This window comes from Erinaceus europaeus, chromosome 4 (genome assembly GCF_950295315.1).
Source record: "Erinaceus europaeus chromosome 4, mEriEur2.1, whole genome shotgun sequence".
In the NCBI taxonomy this organism is placed as follows: Eukaryota; Metazoa; Chordata; class Mammalia; order Eulipotyphla; family Erinaceidae; genus Erinaceus; species Erinaceus europaeus.
In genome coordinates, this window is record NC_080165.1 from 36,422,024 (window position 1) to 36,447,967 (window position 25,944).

Below are 25,944 nucleotides of genomic sequence, written 5' to 3' on the forward strand. Positions count from 1 at the left end.
CATGCACTTAACCAGGTACAACACTGCCTAGTGGGATTTGTTTTATATGGAAGAGTAACCAGAAGTAAATACAGGAGATGGCAAAAAAAAAAACTGTGCTGTGCTATGACTAGAGAATAGTAGACTTACATTAAATGTATTTTCTGTATACATAAAAAAAAACTTGAGATTCTTAGATATCTCAAAATTGAGATGCAATATAATTCAACAGTTTCAGAATATACAAATAGTAGCACATTTATCATCTATCCAGAAATGCCAACTGGACCTCCATCACACTCTATCCCATGGTCACTAACCCAGTTTATTTATATAAAATATATGTTAGTCCAATTATACAAAATTAGAGGTGGTCTTATAAACATCTTTCTTTCTCTCCTTCTTTCTGTGCCTTAGAAAATACAGTTTTGGAGCCAAGTGGTGGCGCACCAGGTTAATGGCTCACATTACAGTGCACAAGGACTCAAATTCAAACCCTCAGCCCCCACCTGCAGGAGGAAAGCTTCACAAGCGAAGCAGGGCAGCAGGTGGCTCTCTGTCCCTCCCCCCTCTCTATCTCCTTCTCCCCTCTAAATTTCTCTCTGTCACTATCCAATAAATAAATAAATAAATAAATAAATATTTTTTAAAAAGAAAATACAGCCTTATTTAAGAAGAATGAAGACATAAACAAAGCAGGCAAATTTAGTCCAGAGGAAGGAGAAATATAATTTATTCCACAGTTGATAGCATCTATTTATTGCATATTAACGATAGAATTACTTACCATGGGTGAAAAATAAAATATGTTTCTATTCCCCAATTGAAATAATAATAATAATTTTATACTAAAAAATAATGAAGCATTTATTCAATCTCAGGCAAAATAGCTCCAGGTTTGAGTCCAGCCCCCCAATGCATTGAAGGAAACTTCAGTGCTCTCTTTCCTTCTGCCTATCTCTCTATTGCTATCTAAAATAAACAAATACAAACAATAATAAAACATTTATTCAAGATCACATGTGTGTCTGTACTATAAATCTTTTTTTAAATTTTATTATCTTTATTTATTTGATAGAGACAATTAGAAATTGAGAGGGAAAGGGAAGATAGGGAGAAAGACAGAGAGACACAGGTAGCACTGCTTCGCCACTAGCAAAGCTTTCCCCCCTGCAGATGGGGACCAGGGGCTCAAACCCAGTTCCCAATGCATTGTAATAAGTTCATTCAACCAGTGTACCACAACCCTGCCTCTGAGCTTTAAATCTTGTAGAATGTGTGCTGATCCAGGTGCGCCACCTCCTGGCCCCACCTAGAGATTTTTTTTTTTTTTTTTTTATTTAAGAAAGGAGACATTAACAAAACCATAGAATAAGAGGGGTACAGTTCCGCACACTTCCCCACAACCCGATCTCCATATCCCATCTTCTCCCCTGATAGCCTTCCCATTCTCTACCTCTCTGGGAGTATGGATCCAGGGTCGTTGTGGGTTGCAGAGGGTGGAAGGTCTGGCTTCTGAATTGCTTCCCCGCTGAACATGGGCGTTGACTGGTCGATCCATACTCCCAGTCTGCTTCTCTCTTTCCCTAGTAGGGTGGGGCTCTGAGGAAGCGGAGCTCCAGTACACATTGGTGGGGTCATCTGTCCAGGGAAGTCTGATCAGCATCTTGCTGGCATCCGGAACCTGGCTGCTGAAAAGAGAGTTAACATACAAAGCCAAATGAACTGTTGAACAATCATGGACCTAAAGACTGGAATAGTGCAGATGAAGTGTTGGGGGGTATTCCCTGCATGCTCTTGTGTACTTCTGCTTTCAGGTATATATTTTTCCCTAGTTTATGGTCACGTGTGAACCTCTATCTCAGGGGACCTGGACTATATCTAGGTTTGGGGACTTTATTGGGGAGTGGACCACCTGGAATGGAATTAGAGAATACTATGAAAGGAAAGGTCTCACCCGAGTGATGAAGCTGAAGGGTTGTCATTCCACACCTGAAGTCTCTGGACACAGTCTGAAGTGAAGCATGTTGGGGTGGCACTCCTTGCGTTGATTAGGTTTCGTTGATTAGGGTGGTGGGGATAGGAGTCTTTTGGTGGTGGGAATGGTGTTTATGTACATTCCTATTAAAGTGTAAACATATAAACCACTATTTAATTAATATGAGAGGGGAAAAATTGATCATATGTCTAGAACCTCTTAAAACACAGACTGAGTCTTTTTAATACATAGGCTGTCTTTGATATGTTAACTCTCTCAAAATCCTAGACCAGGGAGAACAGAAGCAACCGGTAGCACAGCTATATACAAGATGCTGGGTATTACACCCCAAACCCTAACAAAGGGACTTTCCAAAGTTAACCCAATCACCAAATAATGTGATGATAACAATAACTATCCATTGTCTTCTTGAACCCTAAGACAACAGGAACCTCACATTTCCACTATAGAGCCTATATTTCCCCCAGTCCTGGAACCTTAGGGTGGGACCCACTTTCCTGCATGCTGCTCTCAATTCAAATCAAATAGAGATTTTTTTTAAAAGGTATATTTAATTATTAATAAGAAGACTGGTTAATGCTCTGACCACTGAACATCAGGACCTCATGCTTGAGAACCTGGTGCTTTATCCATTATGCCATCTCCCAGGCTGCTCTACGTGGAGATATTTTATTTGAAGATTATGAAGCTCTCCCCCCTGCAGATGGAGATGGGGTCTTGAACCCATATCCTTGTGCATTGCAGTATGTGTGCCTCACCAGATATAAGACCATGATACAACAAGGGCAACAAAAGGGAAAAATAAATAAATATAAAAAATTGAAATAAAATAAAAATGCTTTAAAAAAAAAAGACCATGATAAATTTAAACAAAACAGGTAATTTCACAACCAAGTCTGGGCACAGACAAACACTATGCCAGTCACAAAACAGCAAACCTCTCTCTTAGCAAAAGTGACTGACTTACCAATAACAGTTTTATGCTTACTCTAGGCTGCCTCTATAGAAATAAATCAGTTGAGATCTCATATAATAGTCCCTGCTTTCTCAAAGCTTCTAATCTAGAGTACATCCCTGCTTCTTGAACCCTTCCCCAAATCATCCAACCAGGCACCACTTTCAGAATAGTTTTTAACATACTTTCACACAAAACACTTCATGACCCATCTAATGTATATTTTCCCACACTACAAGAAGAAATAAACCTAATATGTTCAGCTACAAGAGTGTCTTTGGAAATCTGACTGGAAGAATCTGGCACTATGTGATACAATATCCACATAATATCAAAGAGTTACCATTTGCTTTTGGAAATCAAGGCAGACTCTTGAGTTAATTGTATTCCATATTTCAAAGCTTATTACTATTATCAGTTCATATAAGTTATTTGATATTATATCTTTCATAAGACTGTCAGTTTTCCAATTCCATATAATAGTAATATAGCAAGCATATTACTATTATATACTATATATATTTTAATGTTTTCTTGTGATATAACTCTTTTGTACAATATTTATTTATTTACCAAAGAGAGGAGAGAGGACCAGAATACCTCTCTATCACATGTGCTGCTGGAGATCAAACTCAAGATCTCATGTCTGAAAGTCCAATGTTTTCTCCACTGTGTCACTTCCCAGACATAATTGTAAAATACACGTTTCTGTTTACCAAGTGTCCTGTTATTTTATATAAACAACAGTGTTCCAAAGATTTTTTTTTTCCTCCAGATTTATTGCTGGGGCTCGGTGCCTGCACTATGAATCCACTGCTCCTGGAGGCCATTTTTTCCCATTTTGTTGTCCTTATTGTTTCCCTTATTGTTGTCTTTATTGTTATTTTTGCCATTGATGATGTTGTTGTTGAGAAATGAGAGAGGAGAGGAGACAGAGAGGAGGAGAGAAAGATAGACACCTGCAGACCTGCTTCACCGCTTGTTAAGCGACCCCCCCTACAGGTGGGGAGCCAGGGGTCCAACCCAGGCCCTTAAGCCGGTCTTTGCGCTTTGTACCTGGTCCGCTTAACCCACTGCACTACTGCCCGAGCCCTCAAGCATATTTTTACCTTTAATTTACCTCCCCTCATTTGCTCATAGTTCACCATGTACATCCACCCTGTTTTATCAACTCATCAAATCTTAAAACAAATAGGGTTAAATACCACCAATATAAAAACCACTAAATTGAACATACTCATAAATCTCTTCCTATAGACTTGTGGGATATATAGGATGGATAACAAAGAATAGTTACTTCACCATGTAGGCCGTCCAGGTTCAGTTCTGGCCCCCAACCACACTGAAGGGAGGGGTGCCACCACCTGCACCCATGCTTACATTTTTACATGAATTTCTTCTTGCAAAGTAGATGGCAACATTTTGTGCATTTAATTTCATTTAAATAAATATTTTTCTATATACATGATTCTGCTTCTGAAATTTTCACTGTTTTAGACCAATCCACGTAGTTATGCATAGATATATTTACATTTATCAAATCATTTATCTCTTTGTACTTTGTAATCTAAAATATTAATGTCCAGAGACATTATCATGCTAACAACTTGATAAATTTGGGGGATTGTCCAAAAACATCTGTAAATCTAGCTTCACAAATCTATTAGGAAGCCCTCAGGGGGCCCGGGTGGCAGCACATCTGTTTGAACACACAAATTACAATGTGCAAGGATCCAGGTTCAAGCCCCTGGTCCCTACCTGCAGGAGGAAGCTTCACGAGTGATGAAACAGGGCTGCAGGTGTCTCTCTGCCTCTCTCTCACACTTTTTTTAAAAAATATTTATTTATTTTCCCTTTTGTTGCCCTTGCTGTTTTATTGTTGTAGTTACTATTGTTGTTGTTATTGATGTCATTGTTATTGTATATGACAGAGAGAAATGGAGAGAGGAGAGGAAGACAGAGGGGGGAGAGATAGATAGATACCTGCAGACCTGCTTCACCGCCTGTGAAGTGATTCCCCTGCAGGTAGAGAGCCAGAAGCTTGAACCAGGATCCTTATGCTAGTTCTTGCACTTTGCACCATGTGGCTGTCTCTCTTTTAAAATTTTTATTGGATCAAGACAGCCAGAATTTGAGAGGGAAAGGGAGATAGAGAGGGAGAGAGACAGGGAGACACCTGCAGTTCTGCTTCACCACTTGTGAACCTTTCCCTCTACAGGTGGGGACCAGGGGCTTGAACCTAAGTCCTTGCTCATTGTAATGTGCTCTCAACCTGGTGCACCACAGCTGGGCCCTTCTCTCCTCCATGTCCCTTCCCCCTCTCAATTTGTCTCTATCTAATTAAAAATAAATAAATTAAAAAAAAAAAAAAAGATAGGGAGTTGGGCGGTAGCGCAGCGGGTTAAGAGCATATGGCGCAAAGCGCAAGGACTGGAGTAAGGATGCAGGTTCGAGTCCCCGGCTCCCCACCTGCAGAGGAGTCGGTTCACAGGCAGTGAAGCACGTCTACAGGTGTCTTTCTCTCCCCCCCTCTGTCTTCCCCTCCTCTCTCCATTTCTCTCTGTCCTGGATAGAGACAACGACATCAACAACAATAATAATAACTACAACAACAACAACAACAATAACAACAACAATAATAACTACAAGGGCAACAAAAGGGAAAATTTTTAAAAAATTAAAATTAGTGGTCCGGGAGGTAGATGCAGCATTGGACACTCACGCATGAGGTCCTGATTTTGAGCCCCAGTGACATGCAGCAGAGTGATCTCTGATTCTTTCTCTCTCTCTAGTCCTTTTTTTTTTTTTAAAGAATTTATTTATTCATGAGAAAGATAGGCAGAGAGAGAAAGAACCAGACATCACTCTAGTACATGTGCTGCCGGGGATTGAACTCAAGACCTCATGGCTGAAAATCCAGTGCTTTATCCACTGCGCCACCTCCCGGACACCACTCTCTCTCTATTCCTATTCCTCTCATTGATAAATAAAATTTATTTATTTGTTTATTTATTTATTTATTTATTAATGAAAGAGATAGGAAGAGAGAGAAAGAACCAGATATCACTCTGGTACATATGCTGCTGGGGATTGAACTCAGGACCCCATGCTTGAGAGTCTAGTGCCTTAGCCACTGCACCACCTCCTGGACCACAAACAAAATATTAAAAAAAAGATGAATGGAAATTTAAAGAAAGCAGGAAGCCCTCGGTTTAAATAGTGTCTCATTGTAAGACATTGTGAAGTTTTTCAGTTCTTAAAGGATATTAGAAATCTACCTTCCTGAAAGAAAACTGTCAGTACCACCACTTCCAGAGAACTCTCATCTTGTACTTTCTGTTACAAACCGTAGTCGGCAGGATTCGAACCTGCGCGGGGAAACCCCAATGGATTTCAAGTCCATCGCCTTAACCACTCGGCCACGACTACTCGGTTGCACATATCCTACAGACTTGACAAGATCTAGTAGAGAAAATATAAGTTCATATAAAGTACATTTCTCAAGAGAATTGGGTTTCATGGTTCCATCTAATCCTCTAAAATGAAGTTCACCCGGAACAACAACAAAATCGTGTTTTGACATTGCAGTATAATAAAGAGCTAATAAATACACCAGTGACTTCTCCTGGACGCTGAAGATTATACACTAGCTGCCGACCTCCACCGACAGGCACTAGCGACCTCATTTTCAGAAGTCGCAGAAAAGGAATCTGAAACAGACTCTAAACGAAAAGTGGCAACCTTTACATACAGAGTTAAAATTGAAACCCGGGATCGCTTCAATGGTATTAGATCAACCTGTCCTCTCCAAAGAATGGGTCAAACCAGACTGGAAAGACGGTCCTGGATGAGACACGCAGGGTGTATGGTGAGGATGAGCAATTGTCTTAAGTGGAAAATGACACGTAGAGGAAGACTTTTTTCCCCTTTTGGGGAAAGTCACTATAGCAGTTTTGGTAAATGAAAGAAGACCATTACTAAGGACTGGAGGTCCTCAACCCAAGGTTCCAGGTAAAAGGATGTCCACAGAATGCAAATCTTCAAAATTCTGAACTCAATGTTACTTGGAGAGAGGGAGGGAGGGAGGGAAAGGTATTAGAACAAATCTACCTAAGTTAATGGAATTGTTTTTTGTATGGTTTTGTAGCTACTAGTGATTAGATTGAGATAACTGTGGTGGTGGGAGACTTTAGCCATATATATTTTTAATAATTTCATTAGGGGTTTAATGTTTATAGTATAGTATAATTTATAGTATAGTTTGCATGTTTAAGGTTTATGGTGCTGTGATCTTTGAGGTCTGTTCCATAATTATTACTACATATATATGCAGAAGAAAAAAAAAAAGACAGCTTTTAGGTAGATGGAATAATCCTGTAAGTCAAATGGTTATGAGTTTTCTTCCTTTTTTAAGTTTTATTTTTATTTATTTATTTATTTATTTATTACCAGAGTCTGTTTTATGGTGGTGTGGGGAGATTGAACCTGGGACTTTGGAGCCTCAGGCATGAGAGTCTCTTTGCATAACCATTGTTTTCTACTCCCATCCTTAATTTTATTTTTTTATTTATTTTGTTAGGACAGAGAGAAATTAAGAGGGGGAAGGGAAATAGAGAAGGGGAGAGAGGGGGCCAAGTGGTGGCTCACCTGGTTAGGCACACATGCTACAATGCGCAAGGATCAGGTTGGTGAAACAGGGATGCAGGTGTCTCTCTCTCTCTCCCCTTCTGCCTCCCCTTCTCAATTTTTCTCTGTATCAAATAAATAAAAAATTATAATAAAAAATTTGGAGTATTGCACCAAAGTAAAATACGGGGGGGGGGGGTAGATTTTCAGTTTCACTTGGAGGGGGTTGGGGGTAGGGACACAGACCTTTGGTGGTGGGAATGGTGTTAATATAAAAAAAATTTTTTTTTTAAGAGCAGGGGGAGAGAGAGCGCTGCTTCATTATTTATGAAGCTCCCCTCCTGCAGGTGAAGGCTCTCTGAATTTAAAAATCCTTTATATCATGTGACTTGCCTTTAATTAGTAGTATACTTCACCATCACTAAACTATAATGAAGCACAGGTTACTATAGAAATATATTTGTGATATGACTGTGAAGAATCACTAACTTCAATTAGAAGGTCATAAGTGTACATATGCCTGAAGCTAAGATGCTAGGCAAACAAGTTCTGGGTGTTTCTTTTCTTTCTTAGAAGACTTAGTGGTATGACTTCCTCATAGTAAACATCTTGGGCGGTAAAATGAGTAAGTGATATGTGGGTTCAACACAGTGGAATGTAACTTGTGTTTCATTCGTTTTTTTTTTTTAAGATTTTTTTTTTTTTTTTTTAGTTTATTAATAAGAAAGATAGGAGGAGAGAGAACCAGACATCACTCTGGTACATGTGCTGCCAGAAATTGAACTCTAAACCTCAGGCTTGAGAGTCCTGTTCTTTATCCACTGAGCCACCTCCTGGACCACTTCTTTCTTTCTTCTTTTCTTTCTTTCTTTCTATCTTTTTTTCACCAGAGCACTGCTCTGCTCTGGCTTATGGTGGTCAGGGGACTGAACCTGAGACATTGGAGTCTCAGGCGTGAGAGTCTCTTTGCCTAACCATTATGCTACCTACCCCTGCCCTTTATGTTCCTTGATTATTATTATTTTTTCCCTTTGGTTGCCCTTGTTGTTTTATGTTCCTTTTTAACCAGAGGCAACCAGAACATCTACTTTAGCTTTCCTTCAACCATTAAGATTTCCACTGAGAAGTCCTTGATTTGTGACACTCTCCCTTTTTTATTGTCAACTTTTTCCCTGTAGAATTGGCAGTGTCTGGTTTTTTTTTTTTTTTTTTTTGCTCGGGGGGATCTTCCGGTAGAAACCGGAAAACCTGCTAGACAAATTCTAAAAGAGCTGTAACACTGTGTCTGGTCTTTTTAAGGGGATAGGAAAGAACAGTGGCTAAATTGCTATTAAAAAGTTATAATCAGAATGTGAAGTTTTCTGAGTGATGTCTATTATAAACCACAGGATTTGAACCTGTGAGGAGAAACCCCAATGGATTTCCAGTCCATCACCTTAAGCACTTGACCTCGACTACAAAGTGAGGAATGTGTATAGTCAGTTATGAGCTTTAGCCCTCTTCCAAAGGCGTTTTTGTCAATATTGCTCACAATTTGACATCATCTAGATGAATGTCCTGCTAATAGCGTCCTAGCACAGGTAAAACTTCCTCCTTTCCCACCTGCAGGGGGAGTCGCTTCACAAGCAGTGAGGCAGGTTTGCAGGTGTCTTTCTCTCTCCCTCTCCGTCTCCCCTCCTCTCTCGATTTCTTTCTCTGTTCTATCCAACAACAACAGCAATGGCAACAACAACAACAACAACAAGGGCAACAAAATAGGAAAAATAGCCTCCAGGAGCAGTGGATTAAAAAAAAAAAAACTTTCTCCTTACATTGGAAGGGCTGCTCATTCTGAAGGTCTGATGGAAAGAGGTAGGGCAGAAGAAACCCAGAATGTCCAGCTCCCTGCTTTGTCTGCTTGTGAGGGGGTGGGGGGGATCATGAGGTACACTCAATAACTGAGACATGCTAGAGCATCTACATAGTTTCTGAACAATTATTAGGATGGTGACGATTTGAAAAACTGAAAATGACCATCAGAATTATAAATTAAACTTGACCTGGCAACAACTTAAGCCAGGTGCTCTGGTGAAGAAGGAAGAAAGGAAGGGTGGAAGGGAGGAAGAAAGGAAATAAAGAAGGGCAGGAAGGAAAGAAGCAAGGGAGGGAGGGAGGAAAGGGAAAGAAGGAAAGTAAAGAGAAGCATTTGCTGCTAGAAAAGGTGCTGATATTTCAGTAACAGCCCAGCTCATTGATGATAGCCTAAAATCAATTTGTTATCAAGGTAAACAGTCTGGTATTGTTTATCATTGTTTCACTTGATGATATCTAAAAAAAAAAAAAATTCTGAGAGCTGACGTAATTCAAATTCAAATTTGGTTTCCCAGTTACTGAAAGGGGGGTGAATTTACTGTAATATATAAACATAGTAGGATAGATTACAGCTAGCATGAATGAATAAACAGCAGATTTTGCTATAAAAAGTAACTATAGTGACGTAATGTTTTTTTATCACTTTATTGGGGGTTAATGGTTAATTGTTGACAAATAGATACAATTTCCCATAGCAATATATAAATAAAATCAGATATCTAAAAAATCAACTGTAAATAGATCACAAATGATCTTCTAGGCATTACTAAGTCTCATTCTCTCTCTGCAAATAAAGTTGTCATATACATAATTTTTTTGTTTGTTTTGTTTTACCAGAGTACAGACTCCAAAGTCCCAAATTCAGTCCCCCATGCCACCATAAGGGAGATCTGAGCAGTACCAGCTCAACTCAAAATTATATGGTGTCATGGAGTATTTATTAGTTGGGAGAATTCTGAAAAGCAGGAGAAGGGGGGAAGGAAAGGGGAGTCTCCTGGGAAGTGTTGCCATCTTCCCTATGGTCTAGATTACTTTCTGGGTTCCTGTGAATCCTAGATTGATTACCCAGTGCTTAAAAGGAAACAAAATGACATAAAGGTCCCACCGAGATTTGAACTCGGATCGCTGGATTCAGAGTCCAGAGTGCTAACCATTACACCATGGAACCATATACTCAAGAAATACTGCTACTCCTTCCTGGTAGAATACATTATCCATCTCTGAACTTACCATTTGACTTCTGCTTGTTTTGCCTTTTGAAATTCGTATCCTGGTTTTCCATCACCACCATCCTGAAACACATTCTCTTTTCTAGTGAGCACGCGGGTCTTATTCAGTGCAGACGCCCAAACCCAATAGTTTTCTCTAGATTAATGAGGCTGACATATGTGTTTTCAAGCCCCTTTGCCTTTTCAAAAGCTTGCTGTGACCCTGCCTAGTCGCCTGGAGGCAGGGACGGGCTGCTGGCATGCAGGGTCACCCGAGCCGCGCTGGGTTACTGGGAAAAATCGTGGAATCAGCTGCCTCCCTAATATTTGCCCTGCTTCCTCGTCACCGAATGCGAAGGACGTAAAACTTTGGGACATCTAAAAAAGTACGGCTATATTATGTAGTTTGCCTACCTGATCCTCTGTTGTAACATCTGGGAGAGGTTGGGTAGAAGTTAAAGAGTAAAGTTGGACACCAAGAGATGACCCCACCTTCTCAGAAAGCTTCCTTCCTATTGGAGATTCAAGGTGGAAAAGCTTGAGAAATAGCTCAAAGTAAAGTTTTTACAACTGGTTCTCACCGAGAAAGCTTTGACTTGTCTCTTACGGGGTGCAACTATGAGATGCTATCAACTTCCTCATTAAAGTATAGATTTCCTGTTTAATTGGATATTTAGTATCACAAATAACAACCATGGGCAACTGGTTGGTTGTCAGTGTTCTAAGTTTGATTGGTTTCTGTAACTGCTGTTTTGACACAAACTTCTTAAAATTTTGCTACATTGTGGTTTGGGAGCTAGTGTAGTGGAAACGTTCTTGATCTCTCAGGCCTGAGGTCTAGAGATGAATCTCTGGTATTATATAGCTTATACAATAGAATATTGTATAAAATGATTGAATTTTTTAAAAAATTATTTATTAATAAGAAAGGACCAGACACCACCCTGGTACATGAGCTGTCAGGAATTGAACTCAGGACCTCATGCTCAATAGTCTAATGCTTCATCCACTGCACCACATCCCAAATGAAAACAATTGAAATTTTCCAGACACATGAAAGAAAATTATAAAATGAACACCTGGGAAATGAGTTTACTCAGACAGATGCAACAAAACATATAATGTTGCTTTGCCATGAATGAGATCCAGGTTCTAGTACTAAGATCACTACACTGAAGGAAACCTCGGTGCTGTGATCTCTTCCCACTCTATTTAAAAATATATAAGATATATTTTTAAACTTCTTTATTAGGGATTAATATTTTACATTCAACAGTAAATACAATAATTTTTACATGCATAACATTTCTCAGTTTTCCACATAACAATGCAATCCCCACTAGGTCCTCTGTCATCCTTTTTGGACCTGTAATCTCCCACCCCCACCCCACCCCATAGTCTTTTATTTTGGTGCAATACACCAACTCCAGTTCAGGTTCTACTTGTGTTTTCTCTTCTGATCTTGTTTTTCAACTTCTTCCTGAGAGTGAGATCATCCCATATTCATCCTTCTTTTTCTGACTTATTTCACTTAACATGATTTCTTTAAGTTCCATCCAAGATGGCAGAAAATGGTGAAATCACCATTTTTAATAGCTGAGTAATATACATATATATACCACAACTTGCTCAGCCACTCATCTGTTGTTGGACACCTGGGTTGCTTCCAGGTTTTAGCTGTTACAAATTGTGCTGCTATGAACATAGGTATACACAAATCCTTTTGGATGGGTGTGTTGGGTTCTTTAGGATACATCCCCAGAAGAGGAATTGCAGGATCATAAGGTAGATCCATTTCTAGCCTTCTGAGAGTTCTCCAGACTGCTCTCCACAGGAGTTGGACCCATTGACATCCCCACCAACAGTGCAGGAGGGTTCCTTTGACCCCACAACCTCTCCAGCATTTACTACATTTTCTGATGTGTGACATTCTCACAGGAGTGAAATGGTATCTCATTATTGTCTTTATTTGCATTTCTCTGACAGTCAAAGACTTGGAGCATTTCTTCATGTATTTCTCAGCCTTTTGGATCTCTTCTGTGGTGAATATTCTGTCCATGTCCTCTCCCCATTTTTGGATGGGGTTATTTGTTGTCTTGTTGTTGAGTCTGGCAAGCTCTTTATATATGTTGGTTATTAAACTCTTATCTGATGTATGGCATGTAAAGATCTTCTCCCATTTTGTGAGGGGTCTCTTGGTTTGGGTAGTGGTTTCTTTTGCTGTGAAGAAGCTTTTTAACTTGATGTAGTCCCATCGGTTTAAAATGATCGAAAATGTCGATTGAAAATGTCTTTAAAATTTATGCAGAAAAGAGTTCTGCCAATATTTTCCTCTAAGTATTTGATAGTTTATGGTCTAACATCCAAGTCCTTGATCCACTTGGAATTTACTTTTGTATTCGGTGAAATAAAGTGATTCAGTTTCATTCTTCTGCATGTTTCAACCCATTGTTTCCAACACCATTTGTTGAAGAGACTCTGCTTTCCCCATTTAATAGTCTGGGTGCCTTTGTCAAAGATTAGATGTCCATAGGTGTGGGGCCTCATTTCTGGGCTCTCAATTCTATTCCACTGGTCAGTGTGTCTATTCATGTTCCAGTACCAAGCAGTTTTGATGACAATGGCCATATAATACAGTTTGAGATCTGGGAGTGTGATGCCTCCAGTTCTGTTCTTTTTTCTCAAGATTGTTTTGGCAATTCTAGGTCTTTTCTGGTTCCAGATAAACATCTGTAGCATTTTTTCTATTCTCCTAAAAAATGTGCTTGGGATCTTGATGGGGATAGCATTAAATTTGTAGATGGCTCTGGGTAATATATTCATTTTGATGATGTTAATTCTTCCAGCCCATGACCATGGAATATCTTTCCACTTCTTTGTGTTTTTTTCAATTTCTTTGAGTAGTGACTCGTAATTTTCAGTATACAAGTCTTTCACTTCTTTGGTTAGGTTTACTCCTAGATATTTTATTGTTTTTGTTGCTATAGTAAAAGGAATTGATTTCTGGATTTCAATTTCTTCTAACTTAGTGTTTGCATAGAGGAATGCCACTGACTTTTGAATGTTAATTTTGTAGCCTGACACCTTACTGTATTGCCTGATGATTTCCAAAAGCTTCTTGCTGGATTCCTTAGGTTTTTCCATGTATACTATCATGTCATCTGCAAACAAGGAGAGTTTGACTTCTTCTCTTCCAATCTGTATCCCTTTAATTCCTTGCTCCTGCCTGATTGCTATGGCAAGAACTTCCAACTCTATGTTGAACAGTAATGGTGATGGTGGGCAGCCCTGTCTAGTACCTGATCTGAGTGGAAATGCTTCCAGTTTTTCACCATTGAGTATGATGTTGGCTATAGGTTTGCTATATATAGACTCCACTATCTTGAAGAATTTTCCATCTATTCCCATTTTTTGTCATGTTTTGATCATAAAGGGATGTTGTATTTTGTCAAAGGCTTTCTCTCTTCTTCTTCTAGCATTTGCCCTTCTTCCGTAGCAGTCAACAGCGTCAGGTTGAGCCTGATGTAAAGTTTTGAGACCTCCTTTGAATCTGGAGAGGTGGCAGTCGTTGACTATGTGGGTCATAGTCTGTCTGTAGCCGCAGGGGCAGTTTGGGTCGTCTCTGGCTCCCCAGCAATGGAACATAGCGGCGCACCGGCCATGGCCTGTTCGATAGCGATTGAGGAGGGCCCAATCATAACGTGCTAGGTCAAAGCCAGGTTGACACTTGCAGGGGTCTGTGATGAGGTGTTTGTTCTTTACCTCAGCTGACTGCCAACTCTATTTCCAAGAGTCTGGAACAGAGAAGTTCAGTGTAGGTGTAGGAGACCAGATTGGATGACGAGACGTCAAGCATTGGACAGGGTGGGCGAAGATATCCGTGTATATTGGCAGGTCCAGTCGAGCGTAGACTTTCTCTGCATCTATTGATATGACCATGTGGTTTTTGGTCTTGCTTTTGTTGATGTGGTGGATCACATTGATTGATTTATGTATATTAAACCAACCTTGCATGCCTGGGATAAACCCCACTTGGTCATGATGAACAATCTTTTTGATATACTGCTGTATCCGGTTGGCTAGAATTTTGTTCAATATTTTAGCATTTATGTTCATCAGAGATATTGGTCTGTAGTTTTCTTTTTTGGTTGTGTCCCTGTCTGCTTTTGGTATCAGGGTGATGTTGGCTTCATAGAAGCTGGCAGGGAGTATTCCAGTGTCTTCAATCTTCTGGAAGACTTTTAAAAGTAGAGGTATTAGTTCTTCTTTGAAGGTTTTGTAGAATTCATTTGTAAAACCATCTGGTCCAGGACTTTTATTTTGGGGGAGATTTTTGATAACTGTTTCAATTTCATGTTTCAATTTCATGTTATCCACTTCCTCTTTGCTTAGTTTTGGAAGTTGGTAGGTATGTAGGAAATCGTCCTTTTCTTCCAGGTTCTGTAGCTTGGTGGCATATAGTTGTTCATAGAAGCCTCGCATGATATGTTGAATTTCTGCGGTGTCTGTTGTGATATCTCCTCTTTCATTTACTATCCAATTTATTTGGGTCTTCTCCCTTTTTTGTTTTGTGAGTCTGGCTAAAGGTTTGTCAATTTTGTTTACTCTTTCGAAGAACCAACATTTACTTTCGTTGATCTTTTGTATGGTTTTCCTATTCTCAATGTTATTTATTTCTGCCCTAACTTTAGTGATTTCTGTCCTTCTCGTTGCTTTAGGGTTCCTTTGCTGTTCTTCTTCTAGGTCTTTAAGATGTGCAATCAGGCTGTTTATTTGTGCCTTTTCTTGTTTCCTAATGTGTGCTTGTATAGCTATGAACTTCCCTCTTAGGACTGCTTTAGCTGTGTCCCAAATATTTCGATAGCTTGTGTCTTCATTTTCATTGAACTCTCAAAACATTTTGATTTCTTCCTTGATTTCCTCTTTGACCCAGAAGTTGTTAAGAAGTGTACTGTTGAGCTTCCACATTTTGGCACTGTTACTAATCTTTTGTTGATTGTTAAGTGTTAGTTTAATTCTACTGTGGTCTGAGAAGATGCTTGGGATGATTTCAATGCTCTTGAATTGGCTGATGCTGTCTTTGTAGCCTAACATATAGTCTATCCTTGAGAATGACCCATGTGGATTTGAGTAAAATGTGTATTCCAGTTTCTTGGGATGAATGACTCTGAAAATGTCCAATAGTTCTAGTTTATCGATCTCTTCATTTAGCTCCCTTATGTCTTTATTGATTTTCTGCCTGGATGATCTGTCAAGTTGAGAGAGTGGGGTGTTGAAGTCCCCTACTATGATTGTGTTACTGTTAATATATTGCTGTAGCTCTTTCAATAGAAGCTTGATGTATTTAGATGGCTTCTCATTGGGTGCATAGATGTTAATAATTGTTAAGTCCTCTTGATTGACTGATCCTCTGAGCATTAAGTAGTGTCCATTCCTATCTTTTTTAATCTTATCTATTTTAAAGTCTATCATGTCAGATACGAGAATAGCTGTTCCTGCCCTTTTTTGTGGGCCATTGGCTTGTATGATAGTTTTCCATCCTTTCACTTTAGGTCTGTGTTTGTCTTGTTGAGTTAGGTGAGTTTCCTGTAGACAGCATATTGTTGGGTTGTGTTTTCTGATCCATCTTCCTACTCTGTGTCTTTTAATAGGTGAATTCAGGCCATTGACATTTATTGATATCAAAGATTGAAGATATTTTAACGCCATTCTTGTAGAGTTTTAGAGTGTTTTGATATATGTCCTATTTGTGGTGGTCTGGTTGTTTATAGGAGACCTTTCAGAACTTCTTTCAGGGCAGGCTTGGTGATGGTTGATTCCTTCAACTGTTGCTTGTCTGAGAAGGTTTTAATGCCTCCATCTAGTCTGAATGACAGTCTAGCAGGATATAGTATTCTTGGCTGAAAGCCTTTCTCATTGAGCACTTGATAGATATCTTGCCATTCTCTTCTGGCCTGTAGTGTTTGTATGGAGAAGTCTGCTGCTAATCTTATGGGTTTTCCTTTGTAGGTGACTCTTTGTGTTCTCTTGCAGCCTTGAGGATCCTTTCTTTATCCTTATTTTTTCCATTCTAAGTATGACATGTCTTGGTGTCTTTAGGTCTGGGTTAATTCTGTTTGGGACCCTCTGTGCCTCTTGAATTTTTATATCTTTGATGTTGTCTAGACTAGAGAAGTTTTCAGCTACTATGGCCTGGAAAATACTTTCTTCCTCTCCTTCTCTTTCTTCCTCTGGTATGCCAATAATGTGTATATTGTTTCTTTTGAAGTCATCCCATAGGACTCTGTTGTTGTTTTCAGCATCTCTTAATCTCTTTTTGAGATCTCTTACTTCTTTTTTAGTTGTCTCTAATTCATCCTCAATCTTGCTAATTCTGTTTTCAGCCTCATAGATTCTATTCTCTCTGCCCTCTACTGCTTTCCGGAGTTTTGACTCATATGATTGAGTTTTGTGTATGTTATTATTCATTTATCTCCACATGGATCTTTGGTTGAGCCAACAATTAGGAAATGTCAACTTATTGAAAAAGAACATCTTTCAGCAGCAGCTAAAGAACTGAACTACCAAGTGTGAGTTCTCAGCTTCAATATCTGGCATTGCGTGTGCCCAAATAATGCTCTGGTTCTGTTTTTCATTAATTAATAAATGCATCTTATAAAAAATGAAGAGAAAAGAATATTTCCTTTGGTCACAACAGGATTATCATTGTTTTCTTCCAAGTAAAAATTATTTATTGCGGGAAGCCGCCCCCTCAGGGACCTCTGGTTTGAGGAACAAGCTACTCCATCCTGTATAAAAACTCCATTAACCATAAGCCTGCCTGACACGTACACAGGCAAGGCCACCCCTCACCCACTTCCGAGATATGTTTACTTAACCTCTGCAGCTTCACTTCTTCCTGGAACAGTTCCACAATTAGCAGTACAGATATGACCAAAGATGGTAAGTAAAGAACATTCCATGGTTAGGTAACCATAGCAACCTCGTTCAAGCAAATCCCTCCAGCCTCCAAAGCCAGCCTTAAATACATGTGGAAAATTTTCAATAAACGAGACTTGATCAGACTCCTGTCTTTTCTCCATTTTTCGCTCTCTTGTCCTACCCCATTCCCACTCCTCCTCCTAGGGTCTCCGTTGACGACCCCGTGGGCCGGGGCAGTGTGGCGCCCAAGCTTGGGACCCGAGGCACGGGGGATTCCGTGAAGAACGCCGTTCATCAAAGAAGACTGCAGTCATTTCCCTAATCAAGAGGTCGCCGCGAGCACGCCCAGTTCGTGAAGGAAAGACCTGGAAGGTAAGCGGACGGCGATATCATGGGACAAGAAATTAGTGCACAAGAAACATTTATTGAGGGTCTTAAAGACTCACTCAAGGCGCGAGGAGTAAGGGTTAAGAAAAAAGATCTTGCTCATTTTTTCCTTTTCCTTAGAGATGTTTGCCCTTGGCTCCTCCAAGAGGGAACCATAGACGAGAAAAGATGGCAAAGAGCAGGCGAAGCCTTAAATGATTATTACAGGACTTTCGGGCCAGACAAGGTCCCTGTCACTGCTTTCTCTTATTGGAATTTAAGCAATGATATTTTGGCAGTAAAACCCTTACATAGAGACATTAAAAATGTTTTAGAAGAAGGGGAGAAATTCCTTAAGAAAGAACTCAGAAAAAGTACCTCCTCTCTGGCTTCCAGTCCGGGTGAAAGCCATACGCCTCCTCCAGATAAAAAAAAATCCCTCTTACTAATAATGAAGATTCTGTCTCCATAATGATGCCCTTTGATGACTGTGCAGAAGACGCTAAAATCTCTCACCCTGATCAAAATTCGGGCGTGATTTTAAAAAATAAACCTCCTGAAAAAAGACTTAAATCCCCTAAAAGACTTTATCCCTCCTTAAAAATCTTCCACTCTGAAATTAATCATTCTGACGATGACGGCCTGACCCCTGAGGAAGAAGCCGGGTTGGAAGACGAGGCGGCCAAATATCATAACCCAGACTGGCCTCCCCTCTCTCAAAGACCACCTCCCTATAATCTTCCACCCTTCGTGGGTCCTACCCTTTCCCAGCCTCGAATCGCTCCTCCCGTTCCTGAGGCGTTCGCTTCTCAGCAAATCCTAGATGAACCCCTCCCCTCAAAAAGGGAACTCATTTCCCAAATTAAAAAACTCCGTGAGGCCATTCAGCTCAAAAAAGAACATAATGAATTAGTTAAAGAGTTAAGAATGCTCGATTTAGAACTCACTGACCCTCCTAGTTCTCCCGAACCCCCGCCCGCTCCCGTTTTACACAAGACCTCTAAAATCCCTAAAAGACCCCACCCCCAAAGGTTAGATCTTTTTCCGGTCACAGAGACCTTTGTCAAACTGGGTGACGAGGATGAGGAAGAGCCCGTCCGAAACTCTGCACGTCTTGGCTTTAAGACTTTAAAAGAACTAAAGGCAGCGGTGACACAATACGGTCCCGTGGCCCCCTTCACACTTTCGATATTAGACACCTTGGGGGATCTTTGGCTTACACCTAATGATTGGTTTCACTTAGCAAGAGCTACCCTTTCTGGCGGAGATTTTGTACTGTGGAAATCAGAATTCTCCAAGAACTGCAAGGAAACCGCCCGCCGTAATCTTGAGGCCTGCGGGGAAGGAGCGGCTTGGACGCTTGATATGCTTAAGGGCGCTAAGCCCTATGACACTAACGAGGCTCAAAAAAACTATGCCCCGGGGCTCTTTGCTCAGATACAAAATGCGGGCCTTAAAGCCTGGAGAAAACTCCCTCAAAAAGGGGCTCCTACCACTTCATTGGCTAACATTAGACAGGGTCCCGACGAGCCATACAGCGATTTCATCAGTCGCCTTACCAGCGCGGCAGAGAGACTTTTAGGTGAAGCCGAAACTGATACCGATTTTATAACTCATTTAGCATTTGAAAACGCTAATCCTGCCTGTAAGGCAGCCATCCGGCCTCACAGGAGAGGAAAGCGTCTCTCTGATTACATACGTTACTGCGCAGGCATTGGCTCCGCCTATAACATCGGCATTGCTATCGGGGCTGCCCTAAAAGATTTTTCTCAAGGCTTTTCTAATAAAAAATGTTTTAAGTGTGGTCAAGAGGGACATTTTGCAAAAGATTGTGCTAAAAATGGTGGCCCCCCAAAACAAAGCCGTCCCTCTAACCTTTGCCCTCGCTGTAAGCGTGGCAAACATTGGGCCAATGAATGCCGTTCCAAAACAGATGCCCAAGGCAACCCTCTGCCTTCAACTCAGGGAAACTTCCTGAGGGGCCAGCCCCAGGCCCCAAAGACAAGACGAACAGCACACTCCAAGGCCTCCACATATACCCTGGAATAATTGATAATGACTTTACTGGGGAAATAAAGATTATGGCAGCCGCTCAAAAAATTCCTCTTACTATTTCAAAGGGCCAGAGGATAGCTCAACCAATCCTTCTACCCCTACAAAATACCCAAAATATCCTACCATGAGTCACCACGGGGGGGGGGGGGGGTTTGGCTCTTCCGATGCATACTGGATCAAAAAAATCATCCCAAATTAATCCATGCTAAAATTAAAATTAAATGGTAAAGAATTTGAGGGCCTCATAGATACGGGCACAGATGCCACCGTCCTTAAAAAAGAGGGTTGGCCTACCTCTTGGCTCCTTTCTGCTACCCTCACCCACTTACAAGGAATAGGGCAGACCAAGAACCCAGAAAAAAGTGCTCAGTTACTGACCTGGATAGATGACGAAGGTAACTCAGGCACTATTCAGCCCTTTGTTATTCCAGGTCTACCAGTCAATTTATGGGGAAGAGATTTACTCTCTCAGTTAAAATTAATGATGCTCAGCCCCAATAAGGTCATTACTTCTCAGCTGTTAAATCACGGCTTTCTTCCCAGACAGGGTTTGGGAAAACAAGCCCAGGGCATTAAAGAGCCCATTCAAGTTTCTCAGAGGCCAGATCGCTCAGGCCTGGGAAATTTACCCTAATGGTCACTGACATGCCTGCACCCCATGCAGATAAAATTTCTTGGAAAGATGATGTTCCTGTATGGGTTGATCAGTGGCCTCTTAATTCTGAAAAGTTAACCGCTGCAGAGCAATTAGTGCAGGAACAGCTTGCGGTCATGTTGAGCCTAGAAACTCCCCCTGGCATACCCGTCTTTGTGATTAAAAAGAAATCAGGCAAATAGAGACTTCTACAAGATCTTAGAGAAGTCAACAAAACTATGACATTGATGGGGGCACTACAACCGGGTCTTCCCACTCCGGTGGCTATCCCGCTCCATTATTTAAAAATTGTAATTGACCTCAAAGATTGTTTCTTTACCATCCCCCTACACCCTGAAGATAAAAAAAGATTTGCTTTTAGCTTGCCTACTACCAATTTCAAGGGCCCCGTGAGACACTTCCAATGGAAGGTCCTCCCACAGGGCATGGCCAACAGTCCCACCCTTTGTCAAAAATTTGCAGCCCAAGTAGTTGACCCTCTAAGACAGCTGTGGCCTTCCATCTATATCATCCACTATATGGATGATATTCTGCTGGCCAGCAACGATGGGAATCAGCTCCTACTCCGCTGTGATTCCCTTACCCAGGGCCTCGCAAAAAAGGGACTTCAAATCGCCCCCAATAAAGTACAGCTCAAAGATCCCTACACTTATTTAGGCTTTGAACTCAGAGGACCTTTGGTACATACTCAAAAGGCTCAGTTGAGGACAGACCATTTGACTTCCTTAAATGACTTTCAAAAATTATTAGGAGATATCAATTAGATGAGACCATATCTAAAACTCACCATGGGAGAACTAAAGCCCCTATTTGACCTCCTCAAAGGAGACTCTAATCCTAATTCCTCCAGATCCCTAACTTCAGAGGCAAAGGCTGCTTTGGCCAAGGTAGAAACGGCTATTGGCCAACAATTTGTAACCTTTATAGACTATGCAAAGCCTCTTCTTCTTGTCATTTGTGCTACGCCCCATACTCCCACAGGTGTGTTTTGGCAGACAGGGCCCTTAATGTGGATCCATCTTCCCTCCACCCCAAAGAAAATAATCATGCCATACTATGCCATTGTAGCTGAACTAATTATTTTAGGCAGAGAACATAGAAGATGGTATTTTGGTAAAGAACCAGATACAATTATACAGCCCTATCCAAAAGACCAAATTAATTGGCTCTTTCAGACTACTGAAGACTGGCCTGTTGCATGTTCTTCATTTGCTGGACAGTTAGATAACTATTACCCTGCCAATAAACTACTCCAATTCATGAAGACATCCCTTTGTCTTCCCCAAAAATGCCTCCCTTAAGCCCATTCAGGAGGCCCTAGTAATCTTTACAGATGGGTCCTCTACGGGGAGGGCTGCCTTCACAGCCCAAGGCCAGACTGCCATTGTGCACGCCCCTTATACCTCCACTCAACTTGTAGAACTGTATGTTGTTGCTGCTGTCTTTAAAACCTTTTTTGATAAACTGTTCAATTTATATACAGATAGTGCTTATATGGCATATTCAGTTCCATTGCTAGAAACTGTGGCCTTCATCAAACCCTCCACAAAGGCTGTTTCTCTCTTCCTTCAGATTCAAGAGGCCATCAGATCTAGATCTCACCCCTTCTTCATAGGACATCTTCGGGCCCACACTGGTCTCCCTGGCCCTCTGTCAGAAGGAAACACAATTACTGACCTTGCCACCCATACAGTCTGCCCTGCCTTTGAGTCTGCCATACTAAAGGCCCAACATGCTCACTCCCTACATCACCTAAATGCTCACACTCTTAGGCTTCTTTTTAAGGTAACTAGAGAACAGGCTAGGCAAATAGTCAAACAATATCCCTCTTGTATAACCTTCTTGCCTACCCCACATCTTGGGGTAAATCCTAGGGGACTCATCCCAAATAATGTTTGGCAGATGGATGTGACACATATCCCAGAATTTGGCAATCTTAAATACCTTTATGTCTCCGTTGATACCTTTAGTGGGTTTATTTATGGCACTCTTCAGACGGGAGAAGCAGGAAAGCATGTCATTGCACACACTCTGGCCTGCCTATCTATATTAGGAAAACATAAAATCATTAAGATAGATAACGGACCTGGCTATGTTGGAAAAAATTTTCAATCATTTTGTTCTCAGTTCCAAAGTAAACATATTACAGGTTTCCCATATAACCCACAGGGTCAAGGAATTGTTGAGCAAGCACACCAAACACTCAAACATACCTTTGAAAAATTAAAAAGGGGAGAAATATACCCTGTCAAGGGATCCCCAAGAAACATTCTTACCCACTCTCTATTCATCCTCAATTTTTTAAATCTAGATGCAAAAGGAAGATCAGCAGCAGATCGCCTCTGGTACCCCAACACAAAAGACAATTATGCTAATGTATTATGGAAGGACCCATTAACCTACAAATGGTCCAGCCTCGACCCAGTGCTCATTTGAGGCCAAGGATCAGTTTGTGTATTTGACACAAAAGCGGGAGCAGCAAGATGGTTACCAGAAAGACTGGTTAAGCAGAATAATTCTAACCCTTATTCCAGGGAAAAATTGAACCCTGAGATACCCTGTGATTCTTCCACAGGAATGAAGAACGATCATGGTCCTACTTCGCCAGATGACTGTCTGCATCCTGATGCTGGTAATGATGGCCAAATCTACACCTCACTTACCCCTTAAACTTACCTGGGTGGTGCAAAATGAACAGGGGAACACAATCTTCTCCAATACCAGCATTACACCCATGAGTTCCTGGTTCCTGGATATTTATATATCCAGGGAAAATTTTTTCCCTTGTACCCAGTGGGGTTACACATACCTAGCACACTTCTATGTTTGCCCTGCAGCAGAATTCCATAAGCGGGGTTGTAGAGGAGCTTCTGACTATTACTGTTACAAATGGGGGTGTGAAACCTCTGGCAGGGTCTACTGGACCATCCCTGACAAATCAGACCTGATAAAGGTCACCCTAAAATCATATGATGCCAGTGGCTCTGGTTATTATTATTACTATTTCTTTTTTTTGTTTTTTTTTTAATATTTATTTTATTTATTTATTCCCCTTTGTTGCCCTTGTTGTTTTATTGTTGTAGTTATTATTGTTGTTGTCGTTGTTGGATAGGACAGAAAGAAATGGAGAGAGGAGGGGAAGACAGAGAGGAGGAGAGAAAGATAGACACCTGAAGACCTGCTTCACCGCCTCTGAAGCGACTCCCCTGCAGGTGGGGAGCCGGGGTTCGAACCAGGATCCTTATGCCGGTCCTTGTGCTTTGCACCACCTGCGCTTAACCCGCTGCGCTACAGCCCGACTCCCTATTATTACTATTTCTATAACTGTAATGCCGGCACTCCCCTATATCCCACACTCAAGATTAGTTTTACAGATATAGGAAAAAAGGCCGATTGGACCTCTCCCAAAACTTGGGGAATTAGACTATACAATCCAAATGACGTTGACCATGGAACCCTTTTTTCCATATTCCTTAAAAAGGAGATACCTGAGGGCATGGGAATAGGACCTAACCTAGTTCTCAAACCCCCTGAAGCCCCTGCAGCTTGGCCTCCTGCCCCTGCCTCCCCTGAACTACCTGTCGAGAACTCCATGGCCTTCACTCCCTCACAAACTGTGGGCCTTTCCACACTGGCTACTTATAATCCACTAAGGAGACTTTGATTACCCTTATCAACCATACTTTCCTAACCCTAAATCATTCAAGGCCAGACCTTACTAATTCATGCTGGCTGTGCTACAATGCAAACCCCCCTTTTATAAAGGAATAGCTACCCCTGGCATGTATAATGTCTCCACGAATCCTCATGACTGCCGATGGAATCAACTGGGATCCACTAAACTAACTCTTCAGTAGGTCACGGGACAAGGTTCTGTGCGTAGGAACTGTTCCCCCCAGCCATCAGAGGCTATGCAACCAGACTGTTTCTAATTTCACTAGCTCCCTGGACGGTTCCTGTCTTGTCCCACCTGACACGGCCTGGTGGGCATGTAGTGATGGCCTCACCCCCTGTGTCTTTACCCAGTTTCTTAAGAAAAAGGATAACCAATCACTTTTCTGTATTTTGGTACAATTAATCCCCAGGTTGATTTATTATACAGAAGAGCAGTTTGCACGCACCTGGGACCCAATAAATGATCAAAGATTGCTCAGGCCACGTCAGGAACTTGTATCCGCAGCCACCCTTGCGGTCCTGCTAGGGCTGGGGGCAGGAGGGACCGGGGTGGGGCATAACGTCTCTCGTTCTTTCCAACAAATATTATTCAGATCTGCATTTATCTATTGATGAAGACCTCGAGAGACTTGAAACCACTATTTCCCACCTTGAGAAATCCCTTTCCTTGCTTGCTGAGGTTGTCCTCCAGAACCGAAGAGGCCTAGACTTGCTTCTCCTCCAGCAAGGAGGCCTTTGTGCAGCTCTTAAAGAAGAATGTTGCTTCTATATGGATCACTCTGGGGTGGTCAAAGACTCTATGGCCAAGGTCAGAGAGGGGTTAGAACATAGAAAGAGACAAAGAGAGCAAGAGCAGAGCTGGTTCCAGAACTGGTTTTCCGCCTCTCCCTGGCTAACAACTCTTCTACCCTCCTTGGTAGCACCCCTCATAGGCCTGTTACTCCTCCTTTCTTTTGGACCTTGGGTCCTCAAAAAACTGACCAGTTTAGTAAAACAACAAGTAGAAGCTTTTCAAGCAAAGCCTATACAGGTCCACTACCACAGGCTAGACTTAGCCAACTGAGGCCTGGCCGAAGATTAACGGCCTTTTCTGGATAACCCCGCCTAAGACAGGGACAGGGCCAAGGCTGCTCTGATACCCTATGACGGGTAAGGGGAGATCCACTTATCAGGGACCCATTTGCCAATGACGGGACTTAGCATGTCTGTCACTTTCACCTGCCTGGTTGCCAACCTAAGATAGGAAACTCCAGCCAATGATAGCTGCTGGGGCTTCAGTGATGGGTAAGGAACCTATGTGAAAGAGACTCGCACGACATGTAGCCTAAGACAGGCGTGGGTCACCTAGGCCTCTTCCATTTTTTATATGGTAATAAAAAGGGAGACATGCGGGAAACCGCCCCCTCAGGGACCTCTGGTTTGAGGAACAAGCTACTCCATCCTGTATAAAAACTCCATTAACCATAAGCCTGCCTGACACGTACACAGGCAAGGCCACCCCTCACCCACTTCCAAGATATGTTTACTTAACCTCTGCAGCTTCACTTCTTCCTGGAACAGTTCCACAATTAGCAGTACAGATATGACCAAAGATGGTAAGGAAAGAACATTCCATGGTTAGGTAACCATAGCAACCCCACTTAAGCAAATCCCT

General features: G+C 41.4%; 1 protein-coding gene, 1 long non-coding RNA gene and 3 other non-coding genes across 5 annotated transcripts in view; 2 read left to right on the forward strand and 3 right to left on the reverse strand.

Annotated features, from left to right (window-relative positions):
* Positions 1-6,280: 6,280 nt before the first annotated feature.
* Positions 6,281-6,362, reverse strand: TRNAS-UGA (transfer RNA serine (anticodon UGA)). Its single transcript has one exon. It is a non-coding gene; the product is annotated as a tRNA-Ser (tRNA).
* A 2,417-nt stretch (positions 6,363-8,779) lies between these two features.
* On the reverse strand, positions 8,780-8,841 carry LOC132538481 (U7 small nuclear RNA). Its single transcript, XR_009549837.1, has one exon. It is a non-coding gene; the product is annotated as a U7 small nuclear RNA (small nuclear RNA).
* A 1,665-nt stretch (positions 8,842-10,506) lies between these two features.
* On the reverse strand, positions 10,507-10,578 carry TRNAQ-CUG (transfer RNA glutamine (anticodon CUG)). Its single transcript has one exon. It is a non-coding gene; the product is annotated as a tRNA-Gln (tRNA).
* Positions 10,579-17,778: 7,200 nt separating this feature from the next.
* The window catches only part of LOC132538043 (uncharacterized), an 8,229-nt gene continuing 63 nt past the window's right edge, over positions 17,779-25,944 (forward strand). Inside the window, exons 1-2 of the long non-coding RNA XR_009549445.1 lie at positions 17,779-17,911; positions 23,191-25,944. The exon at positions 23,191-25,944 is cut by the window's right edge and continues 63 nt beyond it. This is a non-coding gene — a long non-coding RNA (uncharacterized LOC132538043). The remainder of the gene's footprint in view (positions 17,912-23,190) is intronic.
* The window catches only part of LOC132538034 (endogenous retrovirus group K member 10 Gag polyprotein-like), an 8,102-nt gene continuing 63 nt past the window's right edge, over positions 17,906-25,944 (forward strand). Inside the window, exons 1-2 of the mRNA XM_060189224.1 lie at positions 17,906-23,247; positions 24,884-25,944. The exon at positions 24,884-25,944 is cut by the window's right edge and continues 63 nt beyond it. Coding sequence (XP_060045207.1) covers positions 18,377-19,954 — 1,578 coding nt within the window. The 5' untranslated portion in view covers positions 17,906-18,376 and the 3' untranslated portion in view covers positions 19,955-23,247; positions 24,884-25,944. The remainder of the gene's footprint in view (positions 23,248-24,883) is intronic.